Raw genomic sequence first — 20,646 nt, 5'->3', positions numbered from 1 at the left:
GGCTGTTCATCTTGTAACTGGGCAGAAGACGCCAACCCCACCGGGCTACACCGTCCTGTCAGGGAGTTGTAGACAGGGATAAGGTCTCCTCTGAGCCTCCTTTCCTCCAGGATAAACAGCCCCAGCTCCCTCAGCCGCTCCTGACAGGATCTGTGCTCCAGACCCTTCCCCAGCTCCATTGCCCTTCTCTGGATGTGCTCCAGCATCTCCACGTCTCTTGCAGTGAGGGGCCCAAACTGAGCACGGGATTGGAGGTGTAGCCAACGAGTGCCAGTGATAAGCAGTATCACTGCCGTGCCCTCAGCCCGCACATCAATGAGCTGCCTACTGTATCTGAATAGTACGCTTTTACACATGAAAGTGGCGCTGTCATGGGATTTAAAAAAAATTTATTTAAGTAAACTGTATATATGTATCAAAGTGACTGCTAGAAAGACAGTGCAAACATCTGGTGGGTGGTAGTTCTTAGTTCAAAGCAGTATCAGTTTAGGAAGCAGACTGTGTTTGTTTAGTCAAACATAGAAAAAGCCTTCATGCCCATGCGGGTAGGTTGAGGGGTGGGAAAGGAGAGGAAGATAGCTGCAAAGAAAAGCCCACAGAAATAATAATAATAATAAAAAAAAGCACGCTCCAAATGCGTTTCTTTTGAGATCAGTAAATAAATGACTAAGTTATGAAAACACTGTTTGTGTTCAGACTTCTAAAACTATCTGTTTTCTTCCATATTTTAATCATCCTCCCCTTCCTCATCTTCCTCTTCCTCAGCTTCGGCTAAGGCTTCCTCCTGTGCAATCTTGAAAGCCATTTCCTCTTCCACAGTGGGGTCTACTGTCTCAGTGATTTCTGGCCCAGTGGGGAATTCTGCTTGTACTGGTGGGGGCAGTTCAGGAGTGTGGCTTTCTGTACTGTATTTGTGACCCCAGCCAAAGTAGATGTTCTCAAATTTCCTGAGGAAGAGAAATGAAAGATCACACATTCATCCCCCGACTATTAGCAGAGACACTCTCAGGCATCCTTACTCTGCTGCACAAGAAGTCACTGTGGCACAGATATCCTAGAGCAGAAGAATTTTAAACATGGCACTTCTTTTTAACTGCTCTAATGGTTATTAATGCATCTATTCAAAAAGATGATGTGTCACTGCACTTCACTGCGGTACAGTGTAGTGGAATGACTGTGTAGTGGAAATATACATGGAAGTAATAACCACGTGTAGTGGAAACAAACGAACATTAGAACCGCAGAATGTAGCTGGTTTTGTAAAAAAGTCCCACAGACACAAGAATATGTGCCTTAAATCAAGGACTGTGCTCAAATACTATAAAGGGTGTTTATATCCATTAACTTTATGCCAGCCTTTCCAATGATTATTTGTTTTCAGTCTTAAATACATATTTACTGTTGCTATGCACATTTAAGTGGCCATCTCCATCATTCTCTGGAATAGGTAGAATTCAGTCAATGAATTAATAATAAAGTAACTCTGCCTGCATTAGAGAGACACCCGTATGTAGCACTAGAGTCAGTGTTGTGACCATGTCAGGTGGACTCTCACCTGCCAGATGCAAAGGCATAAGCTCCAGGCCATCGGTTAGACTGCAGGATTGCAACAGAATATTCTGGGATCAGGTTTGTAGAAGCCTGAGCTGTCCAAGCAGGGATGTCTTTCATGCCTGGAGACAGCCAAACACACACTGTCTATGAATAAATGGACTTGATGAGCCTCTACAAAATATTTAAGACTGAGCTACAAGACTTGCACAGAATTCAAGCAAAGTTTATATTAACTTGCATGATGGAAGGAGCCAGAAGTCAGAAACAGTAAGTGTAGGCACTGTTTACAAACAGTGTAGACAAAGTACATTGCTCCAAGCAGTCACAGTTCAAATGTTTCAAATGGAGTTCAAATATTTACTGCTAAATGACAACATTCCTAGTGACTATCAAAAATTTCATATTCCATGAAGAATACCTTCATCTTCAGAGATTAGAGTAAGAAGAGGTGGTCCTCTTTCTTCCTGTTGCTCCTCCCCCTCCTCCTCTTCCTCCTCTTCATCATCTTCTTCATTTTCCTCTGTTTTTTGAGAAGGATTAATCCAAACACAGCGACCCTGTAATTGATGTGGAAAAGTAATAAATACATGTAGTCATTGAAAGAATGCAAGTTAAAACTAGTTAAAACAATTGGCTCAGACACACACACAGTTAAGGGATAGGGAAAAGAAAAACATGTATTCCATAATTGTTCATAATTGTTAGTGTAAGCAAAGATATATATATATATATATTTAAAACAAGTTTCAGTAAGTGTCTGGGTGTTAGTACATATTTTCTGTTTCCAGCAATGTTCAGTATTGTATGTGCTTTGCATAATTGGTATATTGTTAACAGAATACTGTATCCTCTTGTCAGAATGTTCTCCTCATTCCTCCCCTCGTTCCTTTCTGATTACTGTTTGAGAATAACCTTATACCTCTGTCATCAGCTTTTTGTCATTTTGTATTCTTCAGTTCCTGGCCAGCTTGGTTTATATCTTGCTAGATTACCACTTACTGCAAACTATGGACTTATCCCTTTTTTTAAAAATCTGCCTTGTTATTTGGCTAACAGTCAGAGAAACAGAACAGAATGTTCTTAAGATTCTAATGCATATAAAATTTATTTTTTACAACTATTGTTTTGCTGGTAGTAAATTTAAACCTTATTTCCTATAATTTGCTGTTATTTTACACCAGCATTCTTGAATTGGTAGACTGGCCATCAAACCATCCAGCAATGAAAACCAAATTAGTAATAGCTCTTTCTAGCACTGGTTTGATAGAACATGTTTTTAAGTTTTTCATTTGAATGTTTCACAGCAGAAAGTATAAAGCAAAAAATTAACCAGAAGAAAACACCAAGTAAGCTCCATTTAGCTTACAACCATAAGTGATCTGCTTTTTAGCATCCTACCCAAGAAAAGAGAATTTTAAACATTTTTGTCAAATAAGGATCTCAAAGCAGAAAGCCTAATAAAGAAGATTGCAAGAAATAATTATTATCTATCAGGGTGTAGCTCCATACTGTTATTTAAAGATAGGTTTCAATCTCAAGAACACATCACTGGAAAAAGTACTAAACCTAGAGGGTTCCTAAATATCTCTATCTCTATCTATATCATATATGTCTATATCCACACACATATATATACACATACATAAAAATAGATGGTATATGTAAATATGTGCAAGATATTTATATATTACATGCCATATAAAATACGTGCAAGATATTTTGGTATTATATACAATATAAAATGTATTTTCTATATAAACATCTTTCAATCCAATAGCATTTCTGTGACTAGTTTGCATGTGCAGGTGTTGAGTGTCATTCACATCCTGTGACCCTACAAGCACTCAGTGTGAGTGGTATCCAGGGTCCATGTGAGCTGTGCCGGCACACACCTGCTGTAGAATGCCCTTGACATGGTGTGCCCACGTGGCGAGGGACTCCACCATCTCAGCCACAGGAGGAGGCTCAAACTCGGGGTTTTCCTCATAAGTATCTGCTCCTTCTTCTTCTTCTTCTTCCTCATCTGCAAACTGGTAAAATCCAGTGGGGGAGACATGGGTTCCTGCTGAGATTCGAGCTATCTGTGCGCGCAGGTAATTGGCCTCATTTCCAGGAAAAGGAGGAAAGCTCACGACAGGAGCATCCAGCCGACCAGTGAAGAACTTCTTGATCTTCCTGGCACAGACAATCTGAGCTGGTGTCACTGGAGGCAACTTCACCCAGGGTTTGCCTGGCTCGTTACAGACAAAGTAGACGTATTTATTAGTCCCGGTCCCATTTGCTTCTTTTGGGATCTCAGGTGGGGGTTTATAGGTGGACTTTGGTGGTTCAGCTTCTTTTTCCTTCTGCTCCTCTTCTTCAGCCTCACCTGTCTCTTTCACTCCTTCCGCAGTAGTTCCCTCTCCTTCCTCTCCTGTTTCTTCCTCCTCTTCCCCTTCCCGTAATTGTACTTCAGCTATAATATAGTTCATTTCCAGGCCCAAAATTTTGCCCCAGAAGCGGCAGGTCTGGATTGGCTGAAGATTAATTAGGTTTTTAAGGGCAAGGAATATGTAATAGCATTCATCTTTGTTCAGGCCAATTCCAGCCTGTTCAAAATAAAAGGCTGTTTCCATCACATTTGGTAGAGCGGGCTCTCCCTAGAAAAGAATATTCAGAGTTAGAGCTAAAGAATAGGATAATTTTTTATTTTAAAAATTGAACATGTTATCTACTGAACATTATACCTCACTTTCCTGTCGTGCCCCTCATTATCTCAAAGTGCTTTGCAGACATTCATTCACTACTTTTTTTACTATCATTTAGAAAAATTAAAAGTCTTTTAGTGGTAAAGAAGGGAACACAGATGAACTGCAGCTCTTAGAACACAGGATTTCAAAATTCAAACTCCTAATTACTGCAAAATAAGGAAAGTCAGCATTCTTACACAAGATCCACAAGGGATTCAGTGCTAGGGCATGTCAGGTAAGAGGCCTTGATGCTTGCAAACAGTGACACTGTGTTGCCTTGTGTTGTAGATAATACAGATTTTACATATTTAGGCACGGGACCAACAACATTTCTCTGGGATGAATGTTGTTTGGCACAGAGCTCCCTGCAATTTTAAAATATTGCCCCTGCTCTTATCAAAGTGCATTGTAAGACTCCATCTGGCTTGGGTGAAAGCAGAAGTAGGCTAATAATTAAGTATTTCCCGTTGCTCTACCACCTCTCTCTCATTTAATGGGAGGTAGGTGATCATACAACACAGAGTTACTAGAAGTTGGACATGACAGGGTAGGGAATTTGGAAGAATCAGTGCTGGTTTCATATGGAATTTCTTTGGATCTGACAGGTTTCTTATATTAAAGCAAGATTGACAGGAGTATGAAAAATTCAGAATTCCTTTCTGAAATACCCTATCTTTTTTTCCATTTCCATTTAATCCTATACTATTAATGTAAGATATACAACAAGCTATGGAAAAGATGAAGGACTATCTCTTCTGTGGTTGGTATTTGGACTCTACAGTGGTAATTAATTTGAATATATACTGGTTAACTTCATATGAAAATCAACATCTTGTTGAATGATTTCCCTTGGCTATTATAAATCTCATTTATATTCTTATATTTCTCATTATAAGAATTCTCATTTTTCTTTGGGTAAAAATGCTTCTGCATATAAGCAACTGAATAATGAAAAATCCTGTTTTAAGAAGTGGCTTTTCAATTGTATTAGTTCTTCATTAAAACCATATTTTGTTTCAGTTGGAGAAGGACAGACTGGAATCACATCAGGAGTTGGAAGAATCACAAAATTCTGCATTTTTCTATTTACAGTAGCAGCTGTGCACAATATTGTCTAAAAGGTATCAAGAATTGTGGTCACTTCAGCAAGGAAACATCCCTTTTATATAAAGAAAATAAACTTGGATGCAATATTCCGTGCTGAACGGAATATGCAATATTCCGTACAGGAGACGTTATAAACCTTACTTTCTGTTTATCATCTCTAGAACATCCCTGATTAGAAAGGCTCAGGATATTAGATTTACTGCAGGAAAAAACATCTCAACTAAGCAACCAGATTTTTTTTTTTTTTGTCCCGTTGGAACTAGACACGGGAGGAGCTCAGCTGTGAAGAGGGTACACAGTGCTGTGGCTACAATTATTTGTGTGGTCACGAGAGGCAGCACTTCAGAAGAGACCACAACTTGCTCCCTTTCTCCTTTCCCTTCCCACTATCCACCCACCCCTTCCCTGGTATATTTGGTACCTGTTTCACTCCGATAATAACTCACCATCACTTCTTCTACTTCTTCACGTTCTTCTTCTCCACCTTTCTTGATGAACAAAGCTTTAAACTTTTCTGCAGCTTCAAATGTTGGAGGAATCAGATGTTCGTCTCGAAGAGTGTCCATTTTTTTCCGAAACTGAGCCCACTTCACATCCTTGCTGATATTCTCAATTATGTCTACTGTATTTGTGGGCTGTTCATCCAGGATCTTTGTTAGTATATTAGCAAAATGATCATATCTGTCATATAAATGTAAATATTGTTGGCTTACTGTACAAAAGTCTTAGAATATTATGATTTTAGTAAAAAAAGTAAAGGCTAACCATCTGGATCTTTGCAGAAATCATTGGAATAGTTAGAAGAAAGGGGATCATGGAGCGTTAAGGCAAATTAAGAGTTAAAACTGGTCTGATTGTAGTTAAGAGCATTCCCATCTTCCATTTCTAGTACATACCCCATCCATCTATGAGCTGAATCTGAATTTAAACTTACTCTCTATCATATCAATTTATTTTTTAACTCTTTATAAAATTCCATTGGGAATTTTGTTTCTGAAAGATGTTGGACACATCCAAGTATCACTAGTGATGAAATACTGCATATGTAACATGATCCCATTCTATATGGTACCTCCCTTTGTCCTTTTACCTTTCCCTCCACTCATACTTTCTACCCGTATTTGATTGTGATCCTTTTTTTCAGACTTACAAGTTCAGGCCAGATTTCGTGCTGGTCTTCAGTAAATATGCTTTTGCATTCTTGATTGCCAGCATCCGAGCTTGGGGATCGGGAATCTCGTCCTCATATGGGCTGTATCCGGGCTGGTCTAGACCATAACCCGGTTCGTGTGGCTGGTAAGGGCCGTGGCCACGTTCATAGGCATCTTGTGGATCGGCACTTTTTGGTTCCCGTGAAGGGTCTAATCCCGGTGACTGATCCATGCTGTGCCTTGTCCCCGGTGCCTCGGGAGCCTTGTTTCCGGCTGGTGCTTAGTTGTGGCACCTGCAGCTGGTGCGCTGCTGCCCGTGGGTGGCCGAGGTGTTGAACCGGGCTCTGTGACCGACACCGTGCTTGTCCTGCTGCACGGGTCCGGCCGACGCTTCCCCCGTGGTCCTGTGCTCGGTGCGGGTCCTGGCGCGGCTGAGAGATGCTTTTCCTCACTCCTCGTGGCTGCTCAGACCCTCGCCTTAAAGTCTCCTGGTATTCCCAGGGAGCCGGTCCCGGATCCGACGTCTGGGGCTGACGAGGGTCTCAGAGGGCGGCTGCCCGGGGCGCCGCTGGGGCGGGTGAGCAGCGTGGGGGCTGCGTGCGGGCTCAGGCGGACACAGGCGGGTTCCTCCTGCCCTTCCCTGGGGCGGGGGCTCGCTGCGGGCCCGTGTGCGGCCCGGCCCGGCCCGGCCCGGGGACACCGCGCGGGCCCTCAGCAGCAACGGCGGCGGGCGGCGCGTCACCGGGGGAACGCGGCCGCGGGCAGGCAGGGAGGGAGGGAGGGAGGGCAGCCCCAGTGACCCGCCCCGGCTGCCGCTCCCCTTTCCAGCGGGGCCTCTGAGCCCTTCTGTACCGCTTTCAGCGGCGCTCGGGGGTGATGGTGAAAGGAAGGTGGTTGAGGTTGGTCTGTAACGGGGTCCTGAGCTACCTGGTCTAGTGAATGGCGTCCCTGCGCATGGCATCAGGTGAGAAGCGGGTGATGTCTAATGTGCCTTCCCACCCAAACCAGTCTTGTTCTGTGAAACCATGAAATGCTGTTAATACTTTCCCTTGAACTTTCGTGATACGAGTCTTTCAGCCGTCTGCTGAGAGCAAAAGAGTGGGTCTTCAGAGGTTTAATCTTGTTTTAGAAGGTTGTTAATTTGCCTTCATTGCATTTGTGTGCATTTTAGTGGCGATATGCTGTTCATAATGTACAAAGGTTTTTCTTTTAAGAGAAGAAAAATACTGTAAAATCTGGTATTTGCTTTAAAAGATTCTATTCGTGGATCCAAGGGGAAAAAAAACCCCAAGCAATTATAAGTTAAGTTGGAATGAAGGTGCTTGGATAGAAAGCAGTTTTGTCATGCAGCACAATCAGTGTTAATAAGAGAATTGTAGCATCTGCTGAGGTGGAAGTGACCCATGAGGATCACTTAGTCCAACTCTGGGCACTGCACAGGACACCCCAAGAGTCCCACCATGTGCCCCAGAGCATTGTCCAAATGCTTTATGAACTCAGACAGATTCGGTGCTGTGACCACTTCCCCAGGGAGCTTGTTCCAGTGCCCAGCCACCCTCGGATTGGAAAACCTTTTTTTGATATCTGACCTGAACCTCCCCTGATTCAGGTTCATGCTGTTACCTGGAGTCCTGTCACAGGTCGAGAAAGCGAAGAATTAAGGAGACAGGTGGCCATAATGTGAATTAACTTTCGTTTGCAACAGTATGCGAATACTACATTTTAAAGATTTGGTGTTATTTCCCATTATCCTGCTCTGAGTTCCTTGGTAAAGGATTTGGTCTATTTCTCCAAGGCAAGTCTGTTTTGCCTGTGATGGTAATAGGTGAATGATCTTCCTGCTCTCATCTTGACCTGTTGTGTTTTTTCTCTCCTGTCCTGTTCAGTAGAGGGAGTGATAGCAAATCGATTTGCGGGGGCACCTGGCATGCAGTCAGGGTGAAACTAGTGCAGTGCCATAAAAATGTCCTGTTAAAGTTAAAGGTTGTGTTAAATGAAGTAGTGCAATACCTGAACTGTACAATACACTTCTCTGTCATTGATGGATCAGCTAATGTAACTTTTAAAAAGTGTGGTTTATTTTGGATATTTATTAGAAGCAACCAGGAAAAATTATGAAATAGCTATGGCAGACTACTGTCACATTCCAAGAGAGTAAATACTAGAAGTATCATTGAGGAATCTGACCCATTGTAAAGGAGCAGCAGAACATACTTTTCCACATCCTTGACAGGTGGAGCATTTATATCAAGAACTAAAAATTTCTGCATTTTCCTATGATTCCAAGAAAAAAGTCGTTATAATTTAAAAAGTTAGTTCTGCTGGTTTTTTTACTTGTAGAGGAATATTTAATTGATCTTTGCGAAGGAATGTGCTCAGGTTCATTTTGCAGAACTTGCCCATTGACTGCAGAGGGCGATACAGTACTTGCAAATTACTTGTGGATTCCCATTTGATTTCTGTATCTCATACTTGGAGGGAAAACTCTTTTAGTAATTCACTTCTATTAAAACTGTATGAACCGAATTACCTTTTTTCTAGTGTGTTGAGAGAAGTATCTGCTCAAGAGAGGGCAAGTGCTTTGTCTTTCCAATTTTATTCAGCACAGAAAGAAAACTGGTGGCACCTATATTGCAGTTGTTTAAGTTAGAACACGTGCAAGGGCTCAGGATAAATAATACATCAGTGCAGAAGGATGTTTCACCAAGGTGCTATGATGGTCTTTTGTTGATACAGAAAAGTAAGAAATGGATATGTGCAATATTACAGCATAATCATACTCTGATCATTGTCAGTAGCATGGGTTAATCAGCTGAACAGTAACTGAAGTATTAATGTTTTCCCTTTCCGAAGGAGGTTTGTATTGTCTCTGCTGTGGCCAGTGTTGTTTCTTGACCTGTGGAATTAATTCTGCTTTTCAGTGGATTTTTTTTTTTTAACTGAACTCCTACCTGTTACTAGCTTTGAAATGGGGATCCAAAGATGATATAAAGTGTTGCACATAGAACTGGACATCTGTTACATTTCTATAGAGGTTCATTTGTGAATCTTGAACATGTGAATTTTGGGGAAGGGAATGACAGGCAACACGAAGAAAACTTCCCTTTTCAGCTGATAATCCTTCTGTACTGTGTTGCTTTCCTTACAAACAAGTATTGAATTGGAAAGCCCAGATTCAGGTCCCATGTGTGTCTTCCAAAAAAACCCCTTCACCTCTAGACCAGTTAAGTAGCACCTATAACTAATGAGATGAAGCTGGTCTCTCCTGTGTGGCTGGCAAGGCAAATTTAACTTAATTCCAGCCTATAGAATATGAAGCAGCTGCTGTTGCTTTCTGCTCAGTGCTTGTTCCATCAAGTAGTTGCAGGTGTGCTGGCAGCTCACTTAAGAGGAGGGCATAATTAGTAGGTTCTCATTGGATTTCCTATGGCATAGGTTTCAAGCTGCGTGCTGAGGTCAAGACTGGAGTTCCTCAGGGTCTGAAGATAATATTTAGCTTTTTCTTTATGCTGTGTTTATGGATTAAATACTTATGCTTGCTTTGGCTGCTTCCAAATGACTTCAAGAGGACAGGTACTTGAAAAGTACAGGTTTTGTCTTGATAACCTTGTTAATTCTTATTAAAAGACTATTAACTATGTAACTGCTTTTTAATCTCTTTTTCATAAATATATTCAGTTCAGAAGCAGCAACATTTGGTTCTCCTGCAGTTCTAAAAATACCTCATGCAATTTCTATGCTACGTTAAATATACAGTAAGTGGTTTTAATTGTGTAGTGGAGTCTCCACTTTTATTAATTTTTTAAACCCAAAGAGGATAAAAATGTATTTTTGCATCATTTTCAGGATATAGTTTTCTATCTGGGAAAAGTTCTTATTTATATGTAATTTCTGGTAGTAACTTCCTGCTAAATATCTAAGATGATCTTGTAAATATTATTCCCTGAATCTCAACTGTTTATTGTGCAGAGAGGAAGAGACACCCATGTGTGTTCTCCTTAAAATATGGCAGACTTTTTCTGTTGGTTCTAAAGTCTTCACTGAGTCATTCCTGCAGGTGAGCACCTTTCTTCTCCCATAGGGAGATTGATTCTTTTTTCTTCTTTGGGTTGTATGCTGAAGTCAAACTGTATTCCTCAGGTGGTCATAGATGTTAGATGAACACTGGCAGTCTGAGATGCTTTTTTTATATGAGGCAATATTATTGGAAAGCTGAGAGACCATCATCCTTCTGCAGGGGACTGATAGGAAATGTGTTTGGTGCTCTGAAGGAAATAAAGTTATGTTTGGAGATCTAGTGCTGGCTTTTGCTCTTATTGAAGTCAGCAGGAGCTTTGCTACTGACTTCTGTGAAAGTGAGATTAGGTCCTTTGTCATTTCATTTTCATGTTTTGACATAGGTGAGGATATATGCTGGGAGACAAACTGGTTTTAATTCTGACTTATGGTGGAGAGTTTCTGTGGTTAATGTGGAGTGTGATGTCACATCCTGATGTGCAGATTCTGTATTTTGCATTCCCTGAGTTCAGAAAATCACCACAAGTTACAGGTAATGGTGCAGTGGCAGTAGAGTTGGCATGGACCAGTACAGTTTCAAGGGAAAAAAAAATGTTTTTATCACCTGGTAATCTGAGTTCTAAAGCTTTATTGTAAGCTAAGCTTTTGTTCAAACTATGTAATTACAGTGCCACAGTGAGGATATTTGTTAGGAGAAGTGCAAGAAATTGAAGCTCTTAGTTTTTTAGACTCAGGAATGTAACGTCTTTGTGTATGTAATTTCTATTACTGAAGGTGACGGTATTTCTCTGGCTTTGGTCACTGTGTAACTGGCTAAAAATTGCACAGCAATAGCATGATTAGTGCTTTCTTGGTGCTGTATCTCTAATTTATAATAATTTTCATTGATGTTGATGTATCTTTTCTTACCTGCTAGTACTATCAGAGCATTGTAGGTTTTGATACTTAAGAGGAGAAAGCTGAATTTTCTGGCAAACAGGGTGTGGCAGTTGTGAATCTTTTAAGTAAATGCTGAGTTTAACCTCTGCCAGCTGAGGTGCTTTGTGCTGATGCTCAGAACTGTCCATTTCCTGCAAGTCTCTTAGATCACAGCTGCAGATTTTGGAGTTCTGTGACACTTTCTGGGGTGGGAAGAAAGGCAGAATGATCTTGCTGGCATGTTATAGCTGTGATACAGGGTTCAAATAGGCGTGTCTTGGATCCACATAGGGCCAGCTCAGCTTCTCCAATGTGTTTTTCTCAACTGGTCTGCAGAGGAATCTGAATGTCTTGGTGGGATGGGGTCTTCCCTCAAAAAGTTCTGGCTATACATAATTGTGTATTGCAGCACTATTCTCATCAACTGAACCTGTGGGCCACGTTGAAGACACCCAGTCTGTTCCCCAGAGTGGTGTAGATCCTAATTGTTGTGTTTCAACAGTGCAACACTGATGGGAGTTTAGGATCTTTGCTGCAGCAGTAGTGCGGTGGAATTAGCATCAAATACCCTCCTCTGTTCGGGCTGATTGTAGGCTTGTTGAAACCTTACCAGGCTTGTTTTCTCTTTTTTCTGCATGTAAATTTCTCCTTTCGGTGGGGATGGGTTAGGAGAAGTTTCGTTCATTGTGGCAATTCTTGAGTATTTCTGTTTCAGTGAAGAGTGAATTAAATAGCAGATAAAATGGAACAATGATTTATTGCCGTTACTACAAGGGAGGCTCACATTTTGCTTTGCAGAGCTGGGACTTGTGCTGTATTTCTGAGAGTCACCTTGTATATTTATTAGATACCATGTTCAATTTACAATACGCAAAAGGTTTTATTCTTACATGAAGCTGAGCAAGTGCAAGTACTTGAAGATAATTAAGCATTTCAGTCCTTATTTTGCTTTTCCCTAGCTGTATGTGTCACAGCACTTTCATTATATAGAGAATGGATTCTTTCATTTTCCCCCCTACTATGGTAAGCCCTCTGATCTGCAGCAGCGGTGTAAAACAGGGTATAATGATTTAGCTGTATACCAAAACTATCTTAGCTATGTGGAAATAGAGAACCAGTCCTGATGCTTTCCCCTTTCAAATAGTTAGGAGGAGGATAGAAGCATATTCTTTGCTATTTATCAAATAACTATTCTAAAATCAGATTATAAAATAAGTATTCTAAACTTAAAATCCTTCAAAAGTGTAGCTGGAATTGTTTCCATTAGAAATGAAATGGTTATGAGGTTTTATGGAACTTAGGGATATATAGAAGAGATTCAAGTGTTTCACTAGCATTAGTCATGTATGTAAGTTCAGCCTAATTCTTTACAGGCGGATCTTGCCATGTTAGACACCATGAATAAGAAATTCTATTCAAAAATCAATTTTGATATTGCAGTTCTGTCATGAAATTTGTGCTACTGAATATGACTTTTAGAAAATTCAGCTTTTTAGGCCGTGTTGTTTTTCAACACCGCCCAATCAAGTTGTCCTATATTACGGTGTTTTGACTGTGTGATATGTAATAATGGACATCTTTGAGGATAATATACTTAAAATAGTGTGTTTAAATTGTATCCACTAAATTAATAATGCAATTGCATTAATACTCAAAGCATAATGGGGAAGTAAACCTGTCACCCTGGTTTTTCTTAGTTTTTAAAGCCTTTTGATTGTTCATAAAATGGAGTCGGATCTTTTAGCTACTGCACAATATTAGGAGCAGTTTTCACTTTTTCTCACACATGTAACATAAACAAATCCTTTGTTTTTCATTCTGTCTTTTGTTTGCATATTTCTAATCTGAAAACAATTGTAACTGACAGTTGGTCTGGCCATTTGGCTAAGGGATGAAAACTCCAGGAGCCAATCCACTGCAAGACCCACAAATGTATAAAAAGTAAGAAATAAACAGGCAGAGGCTCTCCACCTTGGTTCTCGGCCTTGGCTCTCTCAGAGGAACAACTCTGCCCTGCGAAATTTCTCATCTACGTGGTATTGCTTTGCGTATCCCAGTCACATAAACCTATAAATTTCACTTTGGTTTCCAATAAAAAAAAAATCCATCTCTATCTTTGAGCTTTCATGAAATGCCATCAGATCAGTCATTATCTGGAAATAATTTCTACAAGTTCAAACACTCTTTCATTGTAAATTTGATGTCTATGATCAGTATCCATTGTTGCAGACAATTTTGTCCCATTTTCTTTTTTCCAGACTTGTAGAACTTCCTGTAAACAATTTCCTAGTAAAAAGCATTCTCACTTGACAAGTGATTTTGTTTTATTCGTTGTTTTCCTTTTTATTATGTTGGATAGAGCTTTAATTTGCAGTTAGTTGTTTAGTCACCATGTCCTTTTTTGCCTCTATGAAAGCACAACAAAAAGCAAAAATTTGCATCACCATTCAAAATACTGTTTAAGGGAATTACATGGGAGTACTTATGAAGTGTCTCAGGTGTTTCTCCTTACTTTATATTAACTGTGCAATGTCTTGACTTTCCATCCTGTTTTACATATAAATAAGTTTTCCATGGAAAATATAGTGTGAATTTAGATAGTGCAACAGATTCTATTAGTCTATGCTTTTCTTACAAAATATTTGTAGAACCATTCTAGACAGTATCTTGCTCACCTGCATTTGAAACTTGTTTCCATCTATGCTTTGTTGAAGACAGCTTCTTTAGCTGTCAGTGTTAATATGTGTTCAAAGCATTCAAATTAAACCTCTTGTTGTTTTCTTTTGCATTCCTTTGTCAAAATATGAAAAAAAATATTGTTTCCAGGTAAGAAAATGTAAGAGCATCTTAAAATGTGCCCCTAAATATGTAAAACTATGGGACTATAACCTTTTACTTGTAGCTGTGTGGCGTGAGATTGAGAACTCTTTGATGCTTAGAGCTAATGTGCATGGGGTAAAATGTTTGGAATTTAAAAAGACATTGTAATCCATGCATTGACCAACGGTTGCTTAGGTGAATGATCAGGAAATTGTCATCATATGCTATAAATTATGCATCTCTTCAGGCTTTAGTCTTTATAACTGGAAGAGGTCATGATTATCCGTTTCGGACTCCAAATTTATTGATATTCTGCTGAAGGAGAAAACAACTTTCTGCCTTTTCCTTTACTGTCCAAAGGAATGAGTAGGGGTTGTTTTCTGAAGAGCAGGTGCTGGGGCACAAACCCTTTATACTTGCCTGGGTAGATCTCACTAGGGGAGGGACCTGAATTCAACTCCCTTCAGGCTGAGATTCAAACCATATTCATCTCATCTGAATAAGGAAACTGGATCTATCTGAGGGGACTTAGGTACACTACAAAATTATGCTATCCTTTTCCTAGCTTAATAGTCAAAGCTTTTCTTCTTTGGAAAAGCAAAGCCACGACCTTGGGCTACAGGTGTGAGTGATTTTATACACGGTTCCAGTCCTGTTAGTGAAAAGATGAAAACAATGAGTGCTAATACTTCACAGCCAACAGTGGTTTTCCAGGATACAGTCATAACTGTAAGGAGAAAACATGCGGAGCAAGAACTCCACACATTAAAATAATTCACAGTAGAGCTTATACTTCTCTGTAAGGAATTTTGGTACAAGCACTGTCTGTTAGTCTTACAGTGGTTTGCTTCCTGAAGTGACCATGATTTCATTAAGAGGGCCATGCTGCCTTGTAGAGTTAGTTATCTCAGAGAGACAGTTACGGCTCAAAATCTTGTTTGAAAGGAATCTGCATTTTTTTTTCATTTATGATATTTCACACAAGGACATAGTAAGCTCATGCATTAAAAAAACCCTAAATTTTTTGCACAGTTATAAATAAGTGTGAAGCAATAAGAATAATACTTTGAGTTTAAAAAAAGAAAACCAAGCCTCTTACTTACAAGGTGGTGTGTTTACAGATGAAAATAAATCATAACAGGAAAACTTCCAGCAGTCTTAACATGCCTACTACCTGTGTTGTATTTCCACTCTTCTTGACAACTCATTGTAATTGGTGCTTTAGGTTGAAATTATTAAGTACTACTGAGTGTTATGAGGTACTGCTTTACCTGCTGCTTTGAGACAAGCATCAAAACCTTTGTGAATAGGTTTGGACACTGTTATTTGTATTCAAAAGAATATCATGGCTGTGGAATTCTGAGTTAACAGGTTTAATTATGCACCATATTGTTGGAACTCTGAATTAGTTTACCCAGCACCTGAAGACACAGTGTATTAATACTTTTCTTTCTGTGGAGATTAAAATAGCATCTAGTTGGTTTCATTACTGAGTTTGTGAATACTCTACCTGTTTATGAGGCCCTTCTTCAGCCTGAAGTCTTAGAGATTTAAATCTTTTAATATGTAATCCAGAGTTCAAAATTTATTTGAGGTATAGGTTTTGTATTGAACTCTGTATGATTATTAATTGAGCAATTCATGCTATGTGTTCTTAATCAACCTTTCACTCTGTATTAAATAATTTTGTGATCAGAAAGTTAACCTTTGATAACTAAGCAGTAATAAAACTAGATTATTTTGACATTGTGCTTCAAAAAAAGGATCAGGTCCAGTTTTAAATTGTATAGTTCATGTTGCCTTTCTCTTCATTTGCTTAATACTGAAGTACAACAAAAATGGGATGAAAAAGACTTCTAAATTACGAGTATTAGTATTTTGAGTTTTACATCTCTTAATGCTAGCATTTTTCCAGGTTTTTGGCTGTATTATGAGAAACATAGAAATCCAAATATAATAAGATCAAGACACAGTAATGGCAAAACTTGCCACGTATCTTATTTTTGGGAGACAGTGTAGTTTCTGAAATTCTGGATCTATTCCAGAAGTTGTATTTCCTTCCCAAGCCTTACATCTGTTTTGTTTTTCAGTTGTGGTCCTAAGCAGCTCTTGAAAGCTGCCTCTGTTGACCTTGGTGTATCTTCCATATGCAGCTGATGTGCTGTTAATTTCCTCTAAGCACGTGCTATATTCATTTACCAATAACTGTCTTTCATCGCCTCTTCCTGACTGTGGAACTTTGCCTTGAGTGAGTCTTGAGAGCTCATAACTTTGGGACTACGAGCTTATTCAACTGGGGTGTGTGGGGAGAGGAATGGAAGTTTAATGATTAAGTTCCTGCTAGGGAGAGGTCAGTTACTGTGTTACGGAGTTTGTCCTCTCTCATCTCTTCTTGCAGTAAGGTCACAAATTACCTTTTGCCCTGATTTGAGATTTTTTGGTCAAGTGTTAACAGAAAAATCATTCAGAGAGCTTGCCTATTTTCATTCTAGTTTAATTATACAGAAATTACTGCCTGAATTATGGGGAACAGAGGAGAGCACTTTTTAGCAAAAAGCAGTAAATGTGTCACTCTTTGAAGATACTGTATTTAAATAAACCCCATTTGTAACTGAAATTTGGATAAAGATTGTGAGAAGCAGAGAAATAGCCATAATAATTTCTAAATGGATATAATTGTAATTAGGCTATTTTCAACAAGTTTGAATCAGAACAGCTCTATTGTAATCCAGAAAACTAGACCCCTTTGGGAGATGAAAATCTCTCTTGTGGTATCTGTGGTATTCTTATTACTATCTTGCTATCTTTTTCCCTTCCAATTTTCTCTGCCTATTTTAATTCCAAAGTGAAAGATCAAGAGTGTTTTGACATGAGCAGATAAGATTAAAATGTCAAGGTTATGGATATTTTTACTAATAAACAAGTTGATTAAGTCTCAGGAAAGGCAAACAGATTTGACTAATAATATTCCAGAAGACATTGAAATGCCGTGCCTAAAAGTCAGCAGATAAAGGCAATAGTTATTTTACTTGTCGAGGTGACATTCCTGAAAGAGGCTGGGGTTGCAGTGACAGTAGCTGTGTTCCTGAAATGGATTTCCTGAGTCAGAGCTTTTGCATAAACAACAATTACCAGAGATGAAGCTGACACTTTTCTGGTAGGTTTACTGAGATCTAGCCCAGTAGGGATCAAGGCAAAATCGTGGTGAGTTTATGAAAATTGAAAAGGACCTGGTTTGACTTTCACTGAGTGTTTGCAGTGTCTCAGTTTCAGCTGGCTAGATCCCTTCTGGTTCTGAGGTTCAATGGAAGGGCAATGAACACAGGACACAAAATTTATAGGAAACATTTCTCTGGTTAGGTGTAATGTACTTTCAGGAGCTTAAGTTTTGTCTAGTAAGGCATTTGTTTCTGTAAACAGCCTGTAGAGTGAAGTAATAGGGTTTAGAAGCAGTCATTGCTTGATCAAGAAATAGAGTTTATTAAACAATAAAGGGTCTACCATGTCTAGTTTATATTATTCAAACCTTGAAACCTGTTAAATCATTAAATACACAATAATAAAAGATAAAAAGGATACGTTTTCTTATGGTTATTTCATGTGTTGCATCTGAACACATGTAAGATCTGATGTTTAAACAGTCCTTCAGTCTCTCTCTAAATGCTGCAAGTACATTTTCTCTATTATTTTAAATATATTTATGTAAACATCAGTTAAGCTGCTTTCTGCCTCAATTAAATGTGTTTAACAAGTAATCAATCTGAATTAACAGCAGGAGAATTCATGCCATTCATATATTTATAACAGATGTGTTCAGATAATTCTGTGTATAAATCTGGCAATGAGGGGAATCTGCTGTTATTCACCAGTTTCCTGGGAGGAGACTTAGGGCGCACATCATCTTAATTAACCCTTGTTGCTTTAGGCTTCTGATACTTAGGATGAAGTTAAATAATAGTTCATTAGTTTCTGTGTGTCAAATACTTGTCCTAAAGGACCTTTTACGTCTCATCCGTGAAGAAGGACCTTTGAAAGACTTTTCTGCTAATACCTTTAGGGAAAGAGTGGAAAATATTTTAACAAATGCACAGTAAATAAACTATTTGATTCCCAAAACTCAATCCCCACAAATCTGCTGCTTGGAAGTATTCAATCTTCATTTAATATAAACAGGAATAAATATAACAGGGAATGTTATAACAGCTATGTGTGAGAATGTTTACTTGTTATGGATTTTATGTCAGCCTTTATTTTACTTTTTATTTAGTCCAGATTTTTAACCAATTAGAATGTTTGCCCTTACAGTTCCCCTCTTGACTTCATTGTAATCACTGCTTTGTGTTTCTCTAAAACTGGGCACTGCACATTTGCTTAATGTGAAGGAGTAGCCAGGGCAGCTCATCTTATGTCTTATTTACATGGGAGATTTGAATCCCCAAACAGAGTGAAGCCTTGTAGAGGATTAGCTCTAGTTATTGATTTAAAAGTGTGGGCTGATTCTACTGTGCCTGAATGAGTTTTGTAACTCGAAAGCAAATCTGAAACTAAATGTTTTCTGTCCTTCACCAGCTTGTAAATAGCACTCACCAGGGCAGCATGTGCTCACTGTCTGGTTTGATGTCACAAATGTTTATGCTGTAAAAACCTCACTAGTGGACAGTTCACTCAACCTCCTGGGAAAAGTGGAAGAGATTTCCTTACATTACTTGAGACTTATGTATTTGTAGCATATAATCTGTATGACATCTTATGAGACACAGGTGAGACAAAATAAGGAAAGATCTGAGTGGTGGTGCTGTTTGAAAGTAAAGAATTCACTATTGACATATTTTATTCTTTTCCAACAGGATGAATTGCAAAAATTAGAGACATTTCTTTAGTGATGTACTTTTGAACTTCATATAGAGCTAAGTTAGAACAACTCTGTAGATTTTTTGGGAGATACAAGAGCAAACATTTTTTCTCAGGTGGCTCTGCGTACAAAACTAAGGAGCTCTTATACTTTTGTCATTAAGTAGTTTTATCTTGTGATGACTGGTGTATTTGCTTTATTTTTTGGTGGTGATGTACATGCAGATGGGAACACGAGCCCATATCTTACCTGTAGAAGGTAGGAATTCATTCTTACAGCAGCTGCTGGGCCAACTGGCATCTGTGTTAGGGTTGGGCATTTTCTTGCATTGTGCTTGCATTGTGTAATTAACTCTTAAAACAGTCTTGGTATGACTTAGAGTACAGATACTCTAACATACTCAGCTTCTGTTGTAGAAGATATTGTCTGATATAATTTCTGTCACTTGTCTGTTAGTTTTGAGGTGAAATGGCTTTGGTCTTGTGTGACATTCTCAAAGTGGTAGCAAGAATTGATTTATGGTCAATTGATAGTCAATGTTTTGAGCCTCTTCAAGTCTAATTCTTGAGTCTTATGTGACGAGCAGATAGTATCAATGTGCTGATATTAACATTAACTGCCTGGAAAGAGCAGCTGAACTGAACTGTTTTTCAGTGCTAATTGTTTTTTTCCCATACCAAGTGAATTTGCTGAAACGAATAAGTGAAAAGACAAAACATAACACTGCTTTAGGCAGGTGGGCCATGCAGTAGTACAGTTTTACTAGAAAAATTAATTAAACCAGTAAACTAGTAAATTAGTTGTGGGTATCATCATTCTTTAAAGCACACACAAACCTGCACACATATTGTGGATGGTAATATATCAAATTGAGCTGCTTTTAAATAGAAATGGTTCTGTGCATTTTGTGATGAACGGGGTTATTTTGTTGATATTAATATGCTGGTATCTGATGTAGTTGTTATGACTAGTTCTGATTAATTAAAATACATTTATAATACTTTTATATTATTATTGTATTTTTTCCTATTTTGAAACTGAAAAGGCTTTCAAAATCAACAGTTAATGAAAAATTGAATCAAATAGTTTTGAACCTGTTTTATTCCTTACCTTTTACACAAGTTAATAGGCCTTAACTCTAGAGGACCTGCTTGCTTTCTTAAAACAGAAGAAAGCCAAAAGAATCCCAAAAGACCTTTGTGTTTTCCTTCTTGAGGAAAAGCAAGGTTAAAAAAAGAAAAATCCCTTCTTTCCATATGTTTGATTCACTCTTGGAAAATAGATTCTAATCCTTCATTCTGGCAAGATGGATAACATTATGTTCTTAAGATGACCCTATGCTCTTTCTGAATAGTAAAAATAATGAAAATTTTGGAATATAGTTGTGCTGGGTCAATCCATTTTTTGCCAGTCTCAACAGGGTGGTGGTGCTCTCAGTTGAATCTAATTAAACTAAAAAAAAAAAATTAGACTAATATATAACTCCAAAATAAGGTGT

At 38.7% G+C, this 20,646-nt stretch overlaps 1 protein-coding gene and 1 long non-coding RNA gene across 3 annotated transcripts in view; one reads left to right on the top strand and one right to left on the bottom strand.

Moving 5' to 3' along the window:
- Nucleotides 1-372: 372 nt before the first annotated feature.
- Nucleotides 373-7,137, bottom strand: LOC120752944 (radial spoke head protein 6 homolog A-like). The gene is made up of 6 exons (XM_040064778.1): nucleotides 6,541-7,137; nucleotides 5,837-6,071; nucleotides 3,447-4,193; nucleotides 1,973-2,111; nucleotides 1,556-1,673; nucleotides 373-947 (listed from the first exon to the last, which is right to left on the bottom strand). The coding sequence occupies exons 1-6, from the start codon at nucleotides 6,771-6,773 to the stop codon at nucleotides 728-730; spliced, it is 1,692 nt and encodes a 563-aa protein (XP_039920712.1). The 5' UTR covers nucleotides 6,774-7,137; the 3' UTR covers nucleotides 373-727.
- Nucleotides 7,138-9,975: 2,838 nt separating this feature from the next.
- The window catches only part of LOC120752954 (uncharacterized), a 68,484-nt gene continuing 57,813 nt past the window's right edge, over nucleotides 9,976-20,646 (top strand). For both annotated transcript variants that reach the window (XR_005700885.2, XR_005700886.2), the window contains exon 1: nucleotides 9,976-10,114. This is a non-coding gene — a long non-coding RNA (uncharacterized LOC120752954). The remainder of the gene's footprint in view (nucleotides 10,115-20,646) is intronic.

The sequence above is a fragment of the Hirundo rustica genome, chromosome 5 (assembly GCF_015227805.2).
Source record: "Hirundo rustica isolate bHirRus1 chromosome 5, bHirRus1.pri.v3, whole genome shotgun sequence".
Taxonomy (NCBI): domain Eukaryota; kingdom Metazoa; phylum Chordata; class Aves; order Passeriformes; family Hirundinidae; genus Hirundo; species Hirundo rustica.
Note: the sequence above shows the minus strand (reverse complement) of the source record. Positions and strands in the feature narration are given on the sequence as shown.

What these genes read in the sequence shown, in the direction of transcription:
- LOC120752944 (XM_040064778.1), bottom strand. Translation starts at nt 6,773, where the DNA reads ATGGATCAGTCACCGGGATTAGACCCTTCACGGGAACCAAAAAGTGCC. An exon ending in ACGAAATCTGGCCTGAACTT is followed by an intron (nt 6,072 to 6,540) that starts GTAAGTCTGAAA and finishes TTTATATGACAG; the next exon opens with ATATGATCATTTTGCTAATA. An exon ending in TCAAGGGCATTCTACAGCAG is followed by an intron (nt 2,112 to 3,446) that starts GTGTGTGCCGGC and finishes CATCAATTACAG; the next exon opens with GGTCGCTGTGTTTGGATTAA.